General features: G+C 55.3%; 1 protein-coding gene across 5 annotated transcripts in view; it reads left to right on the top strand.

Moving 5' to 3' along the window:
* The first annotated feature begins 41 nt into the window (after positions 1-41).
* LOC308653456 (pericentrin-like) overlaps positions 42-20,614 on the top strand; it is a 37,848-nt gene continuing 17,275 nt past the window's right edge. For 3 of the 5 annotated variants that reach the window (XM_081302020.1, XM_081302022.1, XM_081302021.1), the window contains exons 1-12: positions 42-222; positions 5,118-5,933; positions 6,716-6,895; positions 8,306-9,010; positions 10,003-10,105; positions 12,325-12,479; positions 14,313-14,477; positions 15,994-16,167; positions 16,624-16,819; positions 17,638-17,839; positions 18,041-18,191; positions 18,877-19,542. In XM_081302020.1, the coding sequence (XP_081158146.1) occupies positions 100-222; positions 5,118-5,933; positions 6,716-6,895; positions 8,306-9,010; positions 10,003-10,105; positions 12,325-12,479; positions 14,313-14,477; positions 15,994-16,167; positions 16,624-16,819; positions 17,638-17,839; positions 18,041-18,191; positions 18,877-19,542 (3,636 nt within the window). In that variant the 5' untranslated portion in view covers positions 42-99. Of the gene's footprint in view, positions 223-3,717; positions 4,026-5,117; positions 5,934-6,715; positions 6,896-8,305; positions 9,011-10,002; positions 10,106-12,324; positions 12,480-14,312; positions 14,478-15,993; positions 16,168-16,623; positions 16,820-17,637; positions 17,840-18,040; positions 18,192-18,876; positions 19,543-20,614 lie in introns of those variants that run through there. The other 2 variants (XM_081302023.1, XM_081302024.1) reach the window with 2 other exon arrangements.

Consider the following 20,614-nt stretch of genomic DNA (forward strand, 5'->3'; position numbering starts at 1 on the left):
TATTTTGATTAATTATTAAGTCAGCTAGAAAATTAGATGATTTTTAATACTTTTTGGTTTTAATGCAAGGTTTTGGACTTAAAAGAACAACTAGAAAAGATGAAAGATGACCTAGTAAGTAAAAATGAAGAAATACTACACCTGAAGTTAAAACTAGATGTGCAGAGCGACCCTGCGGCCACCAGCACCCAGGGGCTTGACGAGGAGAGTGCCGGTATCAAGGTAGGCCACAGGGGCCTGCAGGAGGCCTAAGCTGGTGCTGCCCGAGCAGGACACCGCCCCACTCCAGCCTTCCCTCCAACACAGACGGGCGCCTGAGCGGGCAGACGGCTCTGGCTCCACGTGGCCCGGCGTGCGTGGCCGCAGCTGTCTCTGAGCCAGAGCAGAGGGCCAGCAGCCCTCCAGCCCTGCGTCCTGATTCTGGCACTGGCACTCAGGTCCTCCAGAGGGTCTTGTTGGGGTCGAGTTGCAGCAGAGCTTCGTCCCTGTGGTGGCTGGGAAGGAAACCCACCCTCAGTTAGGCCTTAGCACAGACCCTTCCCACTTCTTCATGGGAAGAGCTTGTTGGTGCATCAGCCCAGTGGAGAGGGACACAGCCTCCATAATGGGATTGGTGTGGGAGGGAACCTTTTGCGATCTCAGGGGTGACTTTGACGTACCTTGTTTGGGGTTGTCCCGTGGTACCAGCAGCACTGTTTCACCACGAGCTGCTAGTGTGGGAGAAATGTGGGCCTGCCTGGCCCTCTCAGTCGCCTCTCCACAGTGACGTGCTGCTGCGAGTTGAAGGTGTTTGTTGAGCCGTCCTCCCCGGGAGCCTCTCCCCTGGCAGAGCAGGGAAAAGGCCTCCCCTGTTCTTTGAGACCCTTTGAAGTGTGTGGCCTGGGAAGCGCAGGGATGGAATCCGGAAAGCCAAACACGCGCCATTTCAACAGACAGAGTGAGCAGAACAGTTTCTAGTGGGATTTCCGATTGTCAAAATTTAAACTACAGGCTGCTTAGTTAGGATGGTCTGTTGTGCCTGTGAGGTCAGGGTTCAGGAGCAGGTCTCTCTGTCGGCTTTGTTACGGAGGTGATGCTCCCAGCAAGGGCGGGTCCTGTGCGGGGGTTGCAGCCCCTGGCTCCTGCATTTGTGATACTTTGTTTTGCTAACTTTGGAGAATGGTATAATGATGGCTAGGGCATTAAGGTAAAGAGTTTTGTGGGCAGTTTTTTATTAAAACTGTATTTGTTGGCAAAATTTGAAAACATCCTCTTGCATTACCTTGAGGAATGTCTTTAAAGCATTAATTAATTAATTAATTAATACTTTTTTATATTGGGGATTGCACCCAGGGGCACAACTACCACCGAGTTACCTCCCCAGCCCTTTCAATTTTTTATTTAAGAAAGAGTTTTATCATCAAACTGGTGATCCCCCTGCAGTGACCACAAGTGACCACTGTCACTTCAAACATTTCCCCTATGATAACCCTTTGTGGTCACCACACACTGTTCCCAGCCCTTGACAATGTTGCTACCACTTATTGTCCTTGATCCAAGATGTGGCGGCTCTTATTATGCTGCAGGTTTTTGTTGTTGTTGTTGTTGTTGTTTTGTTTTGTTTTTTTGTGGTGCTGGGGACTGAACCCAGGGCCTTGTGCATGCAAGGCCAGCACTCTGCCAACTGAGCCATATCCCCAGCCTCTTATACTGCAGTTTTGATTTTTCCAAAATTTGGAGTCTGCTCCCTTGGCATGATATGTTTGAGTCTTAAGCCTGTTGCTCTATGCACCCTTGGAACCTCAGGAGTGTCCTGGGGAAAACAGGGATTCCCCTTGCAGCTGATCCCCGCCCTGTGGATCAGGAAGTCTCCTGCTGCTGAGGCCTGGTGCATAAAGGAGTCCCCTGCTGCTGAGCAGCGTGCTCTGTGGATCAGGGAGCCCCTGCTGCTGAGCAGCGCTCTGGGGATGTACTGCCATTGTTTTCATTTGCTCTTGTTGGGTTGTTTTTTGTTTTTCAAACTTGGATTGTTTTTTGGTCTTATCAAACACGATCAAGCTGCTGTGAAGATTCATATGGAGGTTTTTATGAGAAAATGAGTTTTTATTTCTTTTGGTTAAATGTCTATAGTTTTGTAGCCAATCCGTTTGTTAGGAAAATGTTTTACCTGAAGAGAACTTGTGAGCCGCTTCCTCCCTCCCATAGCTGTCCTCCCAACTGCCATGTCCTCTTTTGCTCATGGTGGTCCGTCTTGACCATCCTAAGAAATGTGACAGTTGTATCCTTGTTTAATTGGCATTCCCTTAAGGAGTTGGTCCTGAGTATCTTTTTATGTGTAAATTTGCCACTCATATCACAGGGAATTGTTTGTTCTAATTTTTGGTTGATTTTTTAAAAGTTTATTCCTGTTGAGCTTTGGGAATTCTGAGCACAATTTTTTTTGATACGTTCTTTGCCAATATTTTTTTCATTCTTGTATCTTCCTTCTCTTAACATGTACTTCATAAGCAAAACTTGGTTCTGATGAAGCCCACTGTATTGAATATTTCATGCTTTTGGAGTTGTATCTGAGGGTTTTTGCCTAACCCCAGGGCATAAAGGGTTCTGTTTTCTTTTGGGAGTTTCGCAGTGTTTCTTTGTGTTCAGGTTTTGATATGCTTTTTACTTTTTGGCATCATCTGCCTCATTGTGCTGGCGTGTGCTGAAAGTCTGCTCTCGGAGCTGTTCTCGCCCCGTCTCAAACCCGTCTCAAACCCGAGCTGGTGGTGCCTGCTTGTGCCTGTTTCTGAGCTCTTTCTCATTGAAGATGCCACTGTGCCTGTGGCGGTAGTTTTACGGCCAGTGCTGCTGTTTGGATCTGGAACTTCCCCCACCCTGGATGGTGGTGTTGGGAGGTGGTGGAGCCCCTGGAGGTGGGTCCGCGTGGGAGGAAGTGAGGTCCCTGGGTTGTGCCCCTGAGGGCATGTTGGGACCGACCTGCTTGCTCTGGTTTTCTGGTCAAGGGGAACAGGCCTCCTCCTCCATTGGCTCCCACCACGCGCACTGTGCTGTCATGGGGCCTCACCACCATGGATGGAGGCCTGTGAGGCCACGAGCCAGAAGCACTCTATACTCTGGGGGGTGCAGGGGTCATGACAGTGATGGGAGGTGACACGTGACATCTGGAGTCAACAGTGCTCATTCTCCAGTGTGTTCAGTTTTCTGTGCTGGTTCCTGTCTTTCCACGTGAGTTTTCAGCGGAGATGCCCTCCACTGGTGGCCATTGCAGCTGTGGGGTGGCCACTTCTTGTCTGCTCTTCAGATCTGGCCACAGGTTCCTGGTTCTTCGCTGGGTGTCGTAAGTGATATGGGTTGACATCCTTGACATTGTGCAGGTGATGGGGGCTCTGGCTTCTGGAGTGTTGAGGCTGGGCTAGCCTCTGAGCTGCACTCTCTTATTTATAGGGACAGTGACCCCCTGGCCCCAGGGATGGCATTGGCTTGTCATATGGAACCGACGTGGAACTTGGGGGTCTCACTCCCTGCTTCTGTCTCCTGGGGATACTCCTCCCTCTGTAGCCTGACTGCCTTGTGTCCTCCTCCTGGGCCTGGTCTGCCTATGTCACCTGAGGGCAAAGTCTCAGAGCCAAAAACCTGCCATCCAGTGGCCTCTGCCATCGCTGCGCCCCCTACCTCCGCCCCCCGTCCCGTCCCCCATCTCCTGTCAGGTTTCCCCACTCTGCCCTCCCCATCCATGTTCCAGCCCTCCCTGGCCCTTGGTGACCCCTACCAGTGCCAGCTCTCCCAAGGACCCCCAGGGAGTAGCCACAGCATGCACAGGGCTGTCCAACATGTGTTCTTGCAGTGGCGTCCACCTTCAGCTCAGCCTGAAGCTGTCTTTGGCTTTCTTTTGGCACCGTAGCCTTTCCCCACGTCTTGCCTTGTGTCTGGGGGACCAAGGGCAGACTTTGGTGCTTCACTTCAGAATCACCTGAGTGTGGTATCTGTGTTGCGCTTACGAGTCCCGTGTTGCACACCACTGTACCCCAGTGTGGTTGGAGCAATTGGTGAGTAAGCAGAGATTGCACAGTCAAAACTGTCCTCAAGAGCCCCATCTGTGCAACAGATGGTGAATGGTGTGCAAAGCAGCTAAAGGGCAGGAGGAGTGGCCATTACCTAAGTGTGTTTTGCTAAGCATGCAGCGTGGCTTTTGTGTCTGGTGAGTGAGTGCCAGGAACAGCTAAGAGCATCCTGAAGGGGACCAGAAGAGCACTGGGGTCTTATTTCTGTGTGGGGTCTGTGTTTGTGGTTTGGTTGAAGCCACTGGGAGGGAGCTCCAGTGAAGCTAAGCCATGCTGTGAGCCCTCAGCTGTTTTGGAAAGCAGTACATTAGACAGACCATAACAAATTGTTTGAAAGTTGTTATAGAACACTAATTGGGTAGAAGCTTTCTGTTTCAGTCACTACCATTGATTTAAGAAAATGGAGTTTGGAGCCATATTGACATAGATTTTAATCCTGATTTTCCAGCCACTATTTTTATAAGTTTGGAGAGAAAATAAGGTCCAAGTTGCAATGTTCCCACCTTTCTCACCATATCACCTTTATCACAGTTATGATATTTTGTACCATAGAACTGTTGAGAATAGGTTAGAAAGCTCTTCCAGCACTTGGCCAAGCCAGCACTGGCAGCAGCTGGAGCGTGGGCCCTAACCCTGCGTCGTGTCATGAGGACAGCAGGCCCTGGACTATTCCAGCGAGCTTACCCTCTGGGTGGCAGGGCTGTGTGGCTTTCAGCCCTTGGATGATGGCGGACCCTCTGGCCAGTTTTCTTCACTCTTACTCTATTGCTGGGGTAACACCTAGAACCTAAAGGCCCTTTCAGGAAAATGAAACAAAGTATCTAAATGTTAGCACTTAAAGGTGGCAAAAGCATTGTTTTATAGTGTCTTGGAAAGGGGCCAGGCCAGGCAGAGTCCGGGAGTCAGAAGGTGGGGAAGCTGTACACCCTCCGCCTGTGACCTTGCTCCTGTCACTGTGCCATGCCTTGAGCTGTCTGACCTCTCTTACCTGCTGAGTGGGTTCAGGCTGATGTGTTGAAAGAGGAGGTCCAGGGCGGTTCCTTTGGTAATGGCCTCTGAAACTTGCTTTCTCTTCAGGTTGAGTACAGCAGAAGTTCTGAGGTTGAAGAGCTGAAAGCCATTATTGAAAATTTGCAAGAGAACCAGGAACGGTTACAAAAGGATAAAGCAGAAGAAATTGAACAGCTGCATGAGGTCATTGAGAAGCTGCAGAGTGAGCTGTCCCTTATGGGGCCCGTGGTCCATGAGCTCAGTGACAGTCAGGTGGGCAGCCTGCACAGTGAGCTTCTCTGTTCCCAGGCCCAAGGCCCCGGAGGGCCGGTGCTGCAGGCTGAACTCGAGGCTGCACGTGCTGCCAAGGAGGCCCTGGGCCAGCTGTTGGCCGACCAGGCACGTGGACATAGCGAGGCCCTGGAGGCCCTACAGCAGCGCCTGCAAGCAGCAGAGGAGGCCGCTGCCCGGCAACTGGCTGAACTGGGACACAGTGTGGCCCTGAGGGAGGCTGAGGTCCAGGGCATGGCTTCCCGGATCCAGGAGCTCGAGGCCCTCCTGAAGGCAAGGGAAGCAACACTTGTGCAGAGAGATTCAGAAATCGGTGCTCTGAACAGGAGCAGAGCAGCACACTCTGCGGAGCTGGAGGCCGTCCTGCTGGCCTTGGCCCGCTTCCGCTGCTCCCTGGAACGGCAGCCTCGGGCTGCCCCGGAGGAGCCTCCTGAGCTCCAGCGGTTACGAGTGCAGTGTGTCCGCCTCAGCCGCCAGCTGCAGGCGCTGAGCCACCGGTTTCTGAGGTGCCAGGCGGAGCTGGGCAAGCAGCAGGCCTGTGTGGACGCAGAGGCTGTGTGTGATGACTGGCTGGAGCAGGGGAGCGGAGGCCCCCATGGCCAAGGCCCACAGGTAGGCCTTGATCCCTGCTGGCCACGGATGCCCAGCTTCTGCACCTGAGGAGCTGGGGCTGCATGCGGCAGGGGCAGCTGGGCTGGGCTGGAGCGTTGGATTGAGTCTGTTCTTCTACTTTTCATCTCGCAACTTGGATGACTTCTCTTGTGCTGGACAGTGGGGCTATATTTGCCATTGGTGGCTCCTGGCAGGGTAGAGGAGGGAGCGTGGAGCACTGGCTTGGCTGGGCCCATGTGGGACCTACACAGGAGTCAGGCTGGGCCTCACTCTTTGGTACAGTGTCAGACTTGTTATTATTGGAACCCCTCAAGTGCTCCAGGGGTTACATGTGGGGATCACTGGCATTGATTCCCTCTCATCTAATCAAATGGCTATACAAGCATTTCCTGCATACAATATTTTAAGCTCATTTCATTTTGGAACACAAAGCCCTATGTGACTTTTTCTTCTTAAAATATTCCTGTTTGCTTTTGAGTAGAGGACATCAGGGTTTAGCTGCACACTGCCCCTCACATGCCCAGGCAGAGCAGTTTCTGATCCAGATGCCTCCAGCCACCCTGTGCTGTGAGCTGCCTTGATGGGAGGGATGCCCCCAGCCTTGGGTCCTCAACCTGGCACTCTGACCTTGTAGGCATGGAGCAGAGGCAAGGTGCATTCCTCATGAGGTCCCTTCTGCTAACAAGGCTCCAGCCTGGGCAGTCTTCAGCACAGCTTACAGTGTCCAGACTTCTGCTTCACTCAGCTCTGACCGCATGTGCCTCCTGCTATTTCCTGTCAAGGATGATCTGCAGCCTGCCAAAGTCTTGGTGACACTGAAGGACACTGGTTTCCACAAACCGGAAAGTGCAATGTCGGTGCTCACAGTCTGCCAGAGACAGCTGGAGGCGGAGCTACTCTTGGTGAAAGAGGGCATGTGCTTGAGCCCAGAGGATGTTGGCAGGGTGCCAGCAGGGATGCAGGTATGCAGGTGGCCGTGAGGGTGGGGCTGGGGTGCAGGTGCCTGGGCAACCCGTGTGAGATGTGAAGGTGTGTGCGTGTCACATGGTGCATGGCCTGTTTCTCCAGGGAGGGAAGGAGGTGGAAAGGTTCAACCATGGTGGGGTAATAGGTATGTGGTATGTCTGGGGTCAGGGAGGGATGCACACGGGGCACACATCCATTTCAGAAAGGACAAAGGTGTGCGAAAGCATATTATGGATTGGGACGTGGGTATGCGGGCTTGGGGACTGCAGGTGCACAGCTGTGCATCCTGGGAGGCTGGGCACAGTGTGTGGAGCTCATGGTAGTGAAGGCTCGTGGCCACATACAGCAGCAGGTTCTGGATGCATCTGCCCAGCCGTGACGGTGTGCCTTGTCCATCGTGAGATCTCCGCCAGCTGCACTGAAGACCGGCTTTGGACATGTTTGCCCTGGTCTGAGCAGCTCGGGGTTTTGTGAGGACCACGTTGCCCGGCTTCACCCTCTCCAGACCGTTGTGCCCTAGGTGTCAGTCCGACATTGAAATGCTTTAGGGTTCAGGTCTTGACTGCTGTTTTTTTCCCTTCCAGGAGAGTTGGCTTACATTTTCCCTGGGAGTTTGCTCCTCAGCAGCCTTAGGCCACGGCAGGATTCTGACTGAGCGAGGGGGCACGTAGCCATGCTCCTCTGCCACATATGCTCCACACGTTTTTCATGGTGTCTGTCAGTGCCTTCCTCCTGGGGGGATGTGCCCTGTGGCCCTGCTGGGCCAGCCAGTCCCCATCTCGTCCTCACTGCCGGTCACCTGACTACTCAGCCACACTCGCCTCAGTGGCGGTTCTGCTCGGGTCTTCCCAGATGGGCTGGTGTGCATGGGTACCAAAGTCCCCTTGCCCTGGCTTATGTGAATGGTGGTGCAGCTGACGTGGCCCCTCCTGCTCACTGATTCCACAGTGGGCCTCGGCTGTGCCTCAGGGAGGATGAGTGAGCCTGTCACAGCCCTCGGGAGAGACACCTGCAGGTTTTCAGAGCACTCGGCCCTGCAGCCCGTGTGTTTGTTGTCCTTAGAAGGCGTGGGTTGACCAGGAGACCACCTGCAGACAGCTGCTGCTTGCAGGGCTGCTACCTGGGTCTCCAGCCCTTTCTGGTCACATATGCAGAGGCTGTGCCAGCCAGTGACCATGGAGATGGTTGTGGCAGTTGTTCTCCAGGCCCAAGACCTTTAAGCCTCGATTCTTTCTTTTTTTTTCTTTTCACTAAGTCAGGCTTGAAATCTTAAGCAACTGGCAGGCAGAGGGCTTTCTTGGGTTCTCCCCGCACACGTGCCAGGAAGTCCCTGAATGGGCTGCAGGCACCAGACAGTGCTGTGAGGCGCCCTGGATTTACTGTGTGCATATTCGCCTTACCTGCAGGGTAAGAACAAGCGACTGGAAGATTGTCAGCTGCAGAAATTCAACCTCATAGCTCAGGTGAAACAACTTCAGAAAAAACTAAACCGGCTTGTACACTCCATGGCCTTCCAGGACATGGACATGGGGGGCTCTGAGCCCCAGCAGCCCTCGGCAGTGGCCAGCCTGTCAGAAAACAGCTCCAGTGAGAGTTCCTGCGATGGAGAAGCGGCAGACGCCTCGCCTCCTGTCGATGCATCTGCTTTCCCCACGACCCCATGGGGTCTAATTGGCAATACTAAAGGTCGGGATTCCTTGGTCAGGAGGGAAATGCCTGACACAGAGGCACAGGACGAGGCACAGGACGAGCCCCTTTCCTCACAGACCCGTGATGCCAGCGAGTCCTGCCATGCCAAGGAGGCTGAGCCTGAGAAGGACCCACTAGGGGTGCTGGACCTGTCCTCCTGGAGCTCTCCTGAGGTCCTCCGGAAGGAGGCGACCCTGGACCCCCAGCCCAGCTTCCCCCTGACACCCTGTTCAGGCGCTCTGAGCCTGCCCAGTGTCATGGCCTCCCCCCAGCCCGGGGCAGACTCGCTGCTGCAGGCCGACATGTCGGAGCTGCATTGTTACCCGGGCGGGTCAGCAGCAGGACCAGCCCTGCAGTGGGCAGGAGCCCTCCCAGCTGACCACCACCACCACCACCCCCACCCCATGGAGAGCACAGCTGCGGTAGGTGCCTCCCTGCTCTGCCCCACTCAGGGTTCCCATGGGGATGTGTCACAGCAACGCCATTGTTGGCTCACCTGCCTGGGCCGGGGCCTTGCGGCTGTGGTGGCAGGATCCCTAGGTCACTCAGGCGTTTCCAACATGAGCTGCCTCAGCAACCCGCCTGGTGTGTCAGCTGATGGCAGCGTCCTGCAGCAGAGTCACAAACCCATCTGCTGGCCTGATTGACATGAGGATTCTTGTCCAGAATGGTTTTAGATTTATTTCCAGTAATATTTCACATCTCACAGGTCGTACATGTGCTAGTTAATTTTTTTAAACATTTTTTTCTAGTGGTAGATAGACACAGTACCCTTATTTAATACTTTTTATGTGGTGCTGGGGATCGAACCCAGGGCCTCACACATGCTAAGCAAGCGCTCTATCACTGAACCACAACCCCAGCCCTATGCAAGTTAATTTTAAGGACAATCTATCATTTTTTAATTAGATGATGTTTTTCCTGACAACAACTTTGGGATTTTGTATCTTAAGTTAAAATAAAAATAATTTGGGGGATATGTGTTATCTGAAGTATCCATATACTATCATTTCACACAAAAAATTAAAAATCTGAAATATTTGCTAGAGACTACTGAAGTGCCATAGGCACGTTTGAGTCAGTAGTGGAGCCTGGGGCCCGGTGGGCTCACATTCTGAATGCTGGCACATGCTGTTCGAGTGGGAACATGGCAATTCTGGCCCTAGAAGCTTCCATCCAAGCCAGGCGTGGGGCCCACACCTGTGATTGCTGCTGCTTGGGAGGCTGACAGGAGGATGGTGCCAGCCTGGGCGACTTAGCGAGACCCTGCCTCTCCACAGAACTTCACCAGCTCAGAGGAGGCACTGGCCTCGGTGGGTGCGAGGGGGTTAGAGGCCCAGAGGAGGTCGGCTGGTGAGTGGAGCAGTGCAGCTGCGGCTCTGTAGCTTCTCAGAGTCTGTCTGTCTGTCTGCAGGAGAAGGACGTCGAGGACTTTATCGCAACTGCTTCTAATTCTCAAGACACACGAAGATCGTCTCCTCTGGGGTTGGCAGGGGACTGTGATGGAAGTGAACACAGTGAGTCTTGGCTTGCTTTGCTCTCCCTCTTAGAGGGAGTAGGGCTCAGGCATACCCCAGTGTGCCCATCCTCACACCCCTGGCCACTGGTGAGCTACAGACCTGCTGCTGGCTGCACTCTGCACCGGCAGTGCATCTCTTAGATGGCTCCACGCCTCACTCGGCATTAGAGCTGGCCCCTTGGCCTTGCTGATGTCCTAGTGGCAGCCCCCGCAGGCGGGCAGACATGGGGAGGTCAGCTAGGGCAGAGCAGCCAGCACCACTGGCTCTGCCTCTTGAAGTTGGGGAAGGGCAGTGGTGCTGCTCTGAGCTGCTCCTTGGCACACCTGTGTCCGGGTGTTCCCAGGGTGTATGGGCTGCTGTGTCTTCCTGGGTCTTCACCGCAGGAACCCTTGGCTGTGGGGCAGTCGCCAGGTTTTCCTTGTGCTTCCCAGGGCGGGGTCCTGTGGGAGGGCTGCAGACTTCAATCCCCAGCTTGGGCCCTCGCACACTGGCCTCACCAGTGTGGCTGCCAAACGTCTTCATCTGACTTGACAGTTTCTCCTGTAAGGGTGTCTCTCTTCAAGTTAGCAATCAAGGTTTTGTTTTTTTGTTTTTTGATTCATCATTGCCTCTTCCATTGGTTTTTGAGAATGAGATCATGGTGAAATATAGTTCATTGGGAATTTAGCACTTGCTGAATGCTAATGAAGTAGCTTTTTGCTGTTGCTGTCCTGTCTGCCCTGACTCTGGGTCCCTGTTCTCTGGGGACGCTCGACATTCTACTCTGGGAACAAACGTTTGCTTGTTTCTAGTCACCTTTGCCACTTCCCATGACATTCATAGCAGTGGTGCAGTCTTGCCCAGCTCTATGAGTGCCTGTGTCCCTGCCGAGCGTCCCTAGCATACGTTTCCTCTATTCCTGTTCTGCTGCACACCCGCTGCTGGGCCACCCACGTGCCTGAGCTGTGTGTCCCCTGAGCCCCCGAGCACCTCTAATGCCTGGCCAGCCCCTTCCTTCCTTAATGGTGTTGTGCTGGAATGAAGCAGCTTCCCAGAGCTCTGGGAGCGTGTGCTGGGAGGCTTCTTGAGACTCTCTGTCCCTGTCTCTGTCTCATTGGAGTTTGCCTTGGTTCAGACTCCTGGGTTGGGAGTCAGGTGTGCTTGGACTTGGAATGCTACCCACCCTGTCCTGCAGCTCCACACACCCTCAGTGACACCAGGGACCTACAGGGCTGCCTAGTTGGGGCGGCATGCAGCTGCTAGCCTCAAGAGCTTCCTCTTATTCCTTCTAATCATTTATCCTGTGGCCTTGTCTCTTCTTTCTGTAGTTTTTGCAAATGAAGCATTAGACCCCCTGCTCTGATTTTCTGATTTCTTTAATTTAGTTTTTCTCCTTGTCCTCGTCTCCACATTTTTGTGGAGCTTCTTAACTTTGGTGCTAGTGTGTCTCTCTGTTCTCCCACTTTGGATTCCCGAGAGGCCCGTCTGGGTGCTCCGTCCTGTGCCCTTGTGTCTTGGCCTTGTAGCAGCAGGCCTCGTCTTGTTTCCCTGGAGGTGGTAGCCGCTTTTCCTGCGTTGTCTTCTGTTGGCTGCACATCCAGTTTCTTCCCAGCATGCTCTTTTCTGGGTCTGAGGACCTGGACTGGCCCATCCTCCAGTGAGGCCTTGTCTCTGGACGTCTCACTTTCTGCTGGAGTCTGGAACTGGGTGCTCTGAAGGTGCCACCTCCTCGCTGCCCTGCCTGCCGGGGGCCTGAGAATCAGAGGGGGCTGCCCACCTGGGAAGGTTCCAAGCCCCCTCCTGTCAGAGGACCTGGGGCCCTGTCTCAGCTATGTTTGGGCACTCTCATCAGGCATGCGTGCCTTTTCTGGCCCACATGTCGGCTGCCTGCCCAGCTGCTGCCCGCTCGCCTCAGGGCCGACACCGTCTGTTCCCTGCCACTCCTGCTCCCTTCCTTGAGCCTGTAGAGCACAGGCTCATGTGTGCAGCCACTAGCGTGCTGGCTTGGGGAGGTTGTCAGCTAGGTGAGGGGTGCAGGCCGTCTATGCTTAGGAGCGCGGTGTCCCCAAGGCTTCCCTCCAGGCGTGGACGTTGGCATGGGCATGCAGGGTGGCCTTCCCTGACCCGATGAGGTTTCTACTGCCTTGCCTGGTGCTCCTCAGCTCTCCTCCACTCATGGAGCTGTGGTGCAGCTGGAGGTGGGCTCTGTGGCCTGGTCTCACCATGTGGTGCTGTAGGTGGCAGCCTGGGCTTTGGAATGATGCTGAGCCCAGAATTGGGAAGACCCGAGGTCCCCACTGCTGGTCCTGCGACTCCTGCTCTCGTCTCCAAAGGGTCACAACAACCACCCGGAGTGATGAAGGAGAAGGAGGTCCACCCCCTGCACATGAAGGTAGGGACCAGCACTTCGTGGGGGTCAAGTGCATGTGTGTTAGTCCTAAGAGACAGGGAGAGTCCTCTTCTTGCATTTATTTATCATCGTTTGTGGCTGATTGGGTGGAAATGATAGTGTGTATTTGGTTTGGTTTTGGAGGCAGATCTCTGGTGGAATTCAGGTATAATTCCCAAATTTTAAGGAGTAAATTAGGTTGTTAATGGAAATTCTTCATACTTATGTTTAGTAATTAACAAAAAAAAGCAAGAACTTCAGGGAAGTCTTGAGGGAGCCATCAAGAGGCTGCAGTGAGGCCAAGGGCTGTGGTTATTTGAGTTAGAACTTAAAGTCCCAAGTGTGATTCTTGTAGATTTCTTAAATTGCTCCAAGTGCATGGTCTCCCTGGGTTGTTTTAAGATGCCTTCTGGAGTGTGGAGTACCAGGGCCATGCTATGTGTAGGTGAGGGCCACGGGGCAGCCCCCGGGGCCACGCTCCTGCCGTGGTGCCACAGTGCATCGTGGGAGCACGCCTGCCACCTGGTGGGGTCTCCCTGTGTGGTTCCTGTGTCCGTTGTGTGTCCCCCGTCGTCCCTGTGCTCCCTGGGGTAGCCCCTTTGGGTGGTCACTTGTGGTCGCTATTAGAGTAGCTCTACCCCAAGAGGCTGTGGAAGGCTGGGCTTGCAATGGGAGATCCCCAGAGAGCCCTGGAATGCGGGGTGCATAAGCAGCCTGAGGTGAGGCGACACCAGGAAGCGCTGTGGCTGAGGGAAGCCAGTGAGGACCTCTGGACAGGGTGGCAGGCCACATGCAAGTGGGACACACTCGCAGGTTGCTCCTCGACAGAACCCCAGGGCCCGAGAGCAGAGGCTTGGCTCCCAGAAGCCGTGCTGATAGAGCCCTGGGCTGAGCCACCAGCGTCCCGGTGCTGTTGGTGCGCCACTACCTGGGCCTGGGCCTTGTCCATGTGGAGAAGGTTTTCTCACAGAAAACCCAGGGCTGCAGAGACACAGCCCTCCCTGGCTGGGAAGCTGTACCTAGAGGGCCGTGGGTTGTGAGTTTTCTGTCCAAGGGGTGCTTTTAAAGCATGTTTCTCTTTGTTACAAAATCCAGAAACGGCGTACTTACAAAGTAGAAAGGGGCCCGCTGTCTGTAGCCGGGGAAACTGTCACTGGGCCCTGTGTGGATGGAGGTGGTGGGTGGGCTCTGCCTCCCAGTGGCACCCACCTGGCCCACCCTCCCTCCGGGCAGGGCCTCGGTGTGCACCTACTTAGCATGGGAGACAGTGTGTGTCTTCCCCTCGTGCGTCCAGAAACGTGTGTTGAAGCTCTCCTTCCCGCCAGCCCACGCCACTCGTCCTGTCTTGGTCGTGTCCGTAGCATCACAGCCGGCTCTACGTGGGTGGCCGCTCGCACTCACCGCTCAACGTCTTAGTGTTGCTGTTCCCCACTTGGCACTCCTGCAGTTTGCCCAGACGCAGTGCTGTGGGGAAGCCACGGATGCTCCACTGAGCCCTGTGCTGGCTGAGGGCGCTGGTGGCAGCCTGGCTACGCACATGGGCCCTGGAGCAGCTTCCTCAAAGTGCCTCAGAGCCGGGGAGGTGCTGGGCCCCAGCTTGGAGGAAAGGTGGTGTTCCTGGGAGGAAGGAGAGAGGGAGCAGGCGTCCTCCAGCAGCTGGGAAGGGAAGTCTAAAGCCCGTGGTGAGGACAGCTGGTGGCTATCTGTGTGCTCCCTTAGCGGGCACCACCACTGTGCAGGCAGCATCCTTCTGCCCTGCAGTGCACTCCTGGACGGTGGCTACATGTGGCAATGGCTGCGGGCCGTTCCCCCTTCCTCATGTGTTTTCCCCTGCAGGCTTTGCTGCAGATGGTGTGTGACGAGAGCCACCAGATACTGGCATTATCGGAGAGCCGAGGCCTCCCCAGCACTCTGAGCAAGGGTGAGCCCTGGGCCTCCCTGGATTACTTCTCGAGTGAGGGGCAGGGCCTGCTGGAGGGGGCCCCAGAGAGAGGAGAGAAGGTATGGAATCACTGGCTCAGTGAGTGAGAAATACAGGGGTCTGTTTTTTCTTTTCTTTTTTTTTGGGGGGGGGGGTTGGGGGGGCGCTGGGGATAGAACCCAGGGCCTTGGGCATGCTGGGCAAGTGCTCTGCCACTAGCCTCACTCTGTCCCCAGAAAGATCCGATTTCACTTGCATCTCACATCTGTTTTTCAAAGGACCTGGAGGACTTAGAGTGACAGCCAGGTCTGAGGGGAGCTGTGCACAGACATGGGGGTTATGTCGCACGGCTAGGACAGGTGAACGCCCCCGTACGGCACCCCTGCACGCCCTAGCTGATGAGCTCTGGAAGTGAGAGGATCAGTGGAAGGCAGGCGGGGCTCTGGGGAGGCAGGACCAAGGAAGCCCAGCTGGTCACATGGCTCCGAGATCTCTAGGCATATCTGGGCCTGCCCATGGGACAGGCAGACTGACCCATTGGTCCTTACCACCCTCACCCTGCACGGCTATACCCCAGGCTGTTGCCTGGACCAAGACCCTTCTGAGTTTCCTGCCAGGCCCCACACTTCCCTCCCCATGCTCCATCCTCATCGTGATGTCTCTTGCTCTCAGTCCCCGACTCCTGCTTTTCCCACTGGATGAAAGGGCCACAAGGGAGGGAAGAGCCATGTCCTGGTGCTGGGAGCTGCTGGTGCCCATGGATGTGCTGCCTGCCCGGCCCCACTAACGGCCCTTGGGTAGGCCTGGAAGGCATGTGCAGACTCTACCCTCCCACAGGTGCCTGGGGAACTGCTTATACTTGGCTCATGCTACCCTATCCTCGAGCAGCAGTGTGCCCACTCCTGGCCATGGCCCCTGGAGGCTGCCAGGTGCCAGCAGGGTAGCCATAACAATCTTGGCTTTCTCTAGACCAGGCCCTGAGGGTGCAGCAGCCCAAGAGGAGAGAAATGTGTGAGCATTTCGCGCGGTCTTACTTCACTGTTTCTGCTTATGACAGTAATTCGCATCTGGCACTGAGTGACCCTGGGCCCCCGTGGTCTCCTTTCCTTGTCAGAGTGGTTTTTCTTGCCCTCCTCCTGCCCAGCTGCCATAGTAGAATCACAGACTGGGGCTTAAACAACAGACGTTCATTTCTGACGCTCTGGAGACTGGAGGCTGGGATCAGGAGCCAGCACAGCTGGGCTCTGGTGAGGTCTGACTCCTGGTTTGCAGATGGCTCCTCTTTGCTGGGTCCTCACATGGTAGAGAGACAGAGCACTTGTTATCTCATCCTCTTCTTAGAAACAAAGCCACAGTCCTGTTGGAGCAGGGCCCCACCCCTGGCCCCACTCAACTTTAATGAGGCCATGCCTCCAAGTGCGATCACAGCGGGGCTGGGGGTCCAGCATATGTGTGGGAGAGCACTCGTAGCACCCACTGGTGAGAGCATGGAGGCTTTTTCTGCTGGGCTGAGGACAGAAGCTGGGGTCTCAGGCAATGATTGGCCATCACTCTGCCACTCCCAGCCCAGCATGGGACTTTGCTTCTCCTTGACAGGAGTCTTCTGATATGCATCTCGACTGGAGGGGCCGATTTCTGCAGGCCATGCAAGAGGCATTGGAGAGGGAGCGGGAGAAACTGAAGGCGGAACTGCAGTCAAGGCCCAGCGGCCCAGACCCAGTGGACTACAGCTTCCTGTTTGAGCGGCTGGAGAAGGTTGTGCGAGAGCAGGTGAGCAGCAGCCCTGCACCTGTACCCTTTCAGTCCAGGCCCCTGGCTCTGTTAGAGGCAGTGGAGCGTGTGTGCTTTCACTCCTGAGCTCTGGCCAGCACCCCTGCTTCTTCCTGAACCTCACTCTCCTGGCACACCAGCCTCCGGGCTGCCCAGCACTCTGCACGTGGGGCCAGAGGATGAGGATACTGCAGGGTACCAGAGCCTGCTGCCCCGCTGTGCCTGACAGGCGAGGGGTGCTGAGGGTCAGGGGCCAATGCTCCACCTGGGCCTAGAGCCGTGGGGGTGCTGGGGCCCATGCACCCACCACACTCCTGGGGTCCGTGGCCTGTCCCAACAGTGCTGGAAGCTTAGGCTTGCAAGGGTGGCCTGCAGAGGGACAAGTGTACACAAATTGTGCCTCCTTCCCCAGCGCCTGCCAGTCCTGTGCCTCACACCATGCCTCTTCTCTCACAGGGAGACCTGCAGGAGAAGGCTCAGAAGCACCAGCGCCTGCAGGACAGGAGTAGCCTGCTGTCTGAGGTCCAGGCCCTGCGTGCCCAGCTGCGTCTGACGCACCTGCAGAACCAGGAGAAGCTGCAGCAGCTGTGTGCGGCGCTGACCAGTGCAGAGGCCCGCGGGAGCCAGCGGGAGCACCAGCTGCGCAGGCAGGGTGGGTGTCACAGCTCTTGCTGCCTCGTGCCTCCAACCTCACGGCCCCCACTGGGTGTGCTCCTGTGGGGTATGGGACAGTGGCAGCTAGGCCCTCAGCCAGAGTGCTGGGGTCTCATGGGACACCCAGGCTGCAGAACCCTGCTCCTGTGAGCGTGTGGGAGGCCGTGGGAGTGTTATGTGTTTCCACTTTCAATTTAAGTTCTTTCGCAGTTTTTTGTAGTTGCTGACATCAGCTGTGAGTAAGTGATGCTTTTGCTTCTTTCCCCACTTGCTTTCTGGCCTTTGTGCAAGTCAGACCTGGGTAAATGTCCGTTCTTGTACTGGTCACTCCTGAGTGTGAGGAGCATTCTGCAGATGGCCTTGTGCTGGGTTCTGCCCAGTTGTGCATTCTAGGCTGTACTTGCTCTCGTCCTGTGTCTGCAAGGGCCCTGGTCTGTGGTTTTGCTCTCTCACGTACCCTTCTCTGGTTTGGTGCATAGAAAGCACTGGCCTCATGGATGGGTGGGGCGTGTCTCCTCCTCCTCTTATCCAGAGGAGTCTGTGCAGAGCTGGGTGATCTCTTCCATTGGTTCCAGGAGATTCTCCTGCAAAGCCACGCAGGTTTGTCCCTGCGGGAGTATGTGGCAGGACTGGCTGGCCCTGTGGGATGGCCTGAAGGGCACGTCATTACTTCTGGAGAGCCGGCCTAGGAGGGATGGACTCAGGCCGAAGGAGTGCGTCCCCGCCACCTATTCAGCAGTTCTCTGACTCAGCGCTGCTCGCACACGCTTGGCACTCTTTTTGAGTAACGCCGTCTTGTGTTTTGATCTCTCTCAGTTGAGCTGTTGGCCTACAAGGTTGAGCAGGAAAAGTGCATAGCAAGTGACTTGCAGAGAACCCTGAGCAAAGAGCAGGAGACGGCAAGTGATGTCCGCAGACTCCTAGCACTGGAGCAGAGCGCAGCACAGGACTTGAAGTCGGAGAACGCAAGGCTGCTGGAGTCCCTTGATGAGGTGCAGCGGGAGTCCCTCCAGCTGAGGTATGCCCCAACAGCCTCCTCTGTTGACTGTCAGCTGGGTCACAGGTCACCTCAGCCCCATCTGCTGCGGGGCTTACAGGGAACCCTTGGGCTTGGGTCTGGGAATGAGGGATGGAGTCCCACAGATGAGCGGGAGTGGCAGGCTGCCTTCCCGTCAGCATTCCTGATGTGTACACAGTGCCCCCGGCTGTCGCCTCGCAGGTCTCTGCTGGACGGGAAGGAGAGTGACCTGAAGGCTGCACTGGAGGAACTGGAGTGTGAGCGTGGGAAGGAGCGTGTCCTCCAGGCCCAGCAGGAGGAGCAGCAGCTGCAGCACCTGCAGAGGGAGGGCCAGAGTGCCAAGGCCCTGGAGGTAATTGGGCAACAGGGGCGCCCAGTCTTCCAGCCAGTGAGGGAGGTCAGGAGCAGGATGCAGAAACAACCCCCACCGTCACCCCTGCCGCCTGCCTGGCTCTCCTTCCCAGCAAAGTTCTACTGTGCGGTGACAGAACCACTGCACTGGGGAGGGGCAGCCCAGGTGGCCTGTGAAGGCACATGGCTCTGCTCAGTGGTCCCTGCTGTCCCTGAGTGTTCGTCTCTGGAAGGTGGGCGAGTCTTCTCTCTGACTGTCCACGCAGCCTGCGTGGTCTCTGCATGGCCCAGATCATTGGTGGGAATGCAGCTTCTTTGTCCTGTGTAGGCCTAACCAGTGACTTCTTGCTCAGAGCGGGTTCTCTGTCAGCTCTGTGGGTCAGGGGCCTGCCTTTCAGAATCCTGGTTCACACTACGCAGCACATGTGTGTCTTTGGGCCCTGGGTTTCGTGGTTTTCTGAGGACAGAAGAGGGGTCTCCTGAGTGTGGGCGGGTGTGTGTGTTGACGCGAGGCCACTTCCACGCCTGTCGCAGTTGACAGAAGCAAGGCTTCCTGTGTGTACAAACTTGGAAAGGCCCAACCGCTGGGTCACAGCTCTTGAACAGATGCTAGGCAGGGAAAATTACTTAGATGCTTTTCCTCACAATTATTTACTTTTCCCCATCTTGTTTTTTCACCAATGCAGGAGTTAAAAATATCTTTGGAGAAGCAACATGCTCAAAATAATCAGCTGTGTATTGCATTGAAACATGAGCGGATGGCCAAGGACAACCTGCAGCAGGAGCTACAGATTGAGCACTCGCGCTGTGAAGCCTTGCTGGCCCAGGAGCGCAGCCAGCTATCCCAGCTCCAGGAGAGCCTAGAGGTAGAGAGGAGCCGCTCCCGGGAGCTGTCGGAGGCCTTGCAGCATGAGCGGGTCCTGACGGAGCAGCTGAGCCGCAGCACGCAGGAGAAACCTATGCATCACACCCTGCTGCGGAAGCTGAAGGAGGAGAAGGCCCGCGTGCAGGAGCTCCAGGCCGTGCTGGCCAGGGTGCAGCAGCAGGCCCTGCACACCCAGCAGCAGCTGGAGGCCCAGGCCCAGGAGCACCGTGTGCAGCTCCAGAAGCAGCAGGAGGTAAGTGCCACCTTGAGGTTGGCGGTGGACACGCTCCAGACCCAGAGCCAGGAGCTGAGATGCTGCCTGGAGAGCAGCAGGGAGAAGCCAGCTTGGCCGCAGGCAGAATTAGAGCAGTTACACACACGAGGGAGAGCGCACGAAGCCCGCAAGGAAGCCAGGAGGAGGATGCCGAGGCCCAGCCAGGCAGACGCCGAGGAGTGGAAGAAGTGGCAGAGAGACAAGGAGAAGCTGGTGAGAGCCGTCTGCGGCCGTTCGTGAGTTCTTAGAAAACCTGAGCAGTGAAGGGTAGGACAGTCCTCAAGGGGCTCATCCTGGGCCTTTGTCCTCTGTCCTCGGGTTCGAGTGTCCTCTTGCCAGCACCTCATCCTGCAACTTCCTCCAGCCTGGCAGAGAACTTTGAAATTGGGAAGCGTGATTCCTTCAGCGTATCTCCTTTTCAAGATGGTTTTGGCCATTTGGGCTCCTTGCAATTCCATGTGACTGGAGTCTGAGTTTCATTTCTGCATAAAGGCCATTGGGTTACAATAGGGATTGCATTCAGTCTGTGGATTGCTTGTGTAGTGCTGACATTTTAGCAAGAAACGGCCTTCTGGCTGGGTATGGTTTGGCCACACCTGTGATCCCAGAGGCTTGGGAGGCTGAGACAGGAGGATCCGAAGTTCAGCGCGAGCCTTGGCAACTTAGGCAGACCCTGTCTCAAAGTAAAAGAAGGGCTGAGGATATGTCCTGGAGGTAGAACCGTTTCCTTGGTTGTGCTAAGCCCTAGGTTCAATCTGCAGGGCTGCAAAAAAAGGGGAGAAAAAGCCGAGCCTTCTGAAGCTCCAGTGTGGACCGTCCTCTGGTCAGGCAGCCTTGCAGCAGTCTTTGGTAGCTCTCCCCAGTGTTTGGAAGCTCTTGTCTGTGTTTTTTCAGGGTCAGTTGAGATCTGTGGCTCTGGTCCTTTTCCCTGATGGTGTGTACGTGCCAAGTGGTCGGTCTCCATCTGAGGTGCCCTCTCGTCCCTGGCATGAGCCCCATGTGGTCATGGCAGACCCTTCTTGCTGCAGGCTTCTGAGTTTGCTTTGCGGGTGTTCTGATGGGAATTTCTGAGCTGTGTTATAAGGGTTACTGGATGTAGTTTCCTTGTGATGTCTTTGATTTTAGAGTTGAAATCCCACTGTCCTCAGGGGACAGGTTCAGAAGTGTTCTCTTGTGGGTTTTGAAGGCTTTTAATATTTAGATATGTTTTATGTCAACTCAAGGCTTCTTAAACAGTATCTTCACTGCTTGCTTTTGTATTTTATGAAATTATGAAAGAGTGTGT

This window comes from Spermophilus citellus (assembly GCF_964194105.1).
Source record: "Spermophilus citellus genome assembly, chromosome: 7".
In the NCBI taxonomy this organism is placed as follows: Eukaryota; Metazoa; Chordata; class Mammalia; order Rodentia; family Sciuridae; genus Spermophilus; species Spermophilus citellus.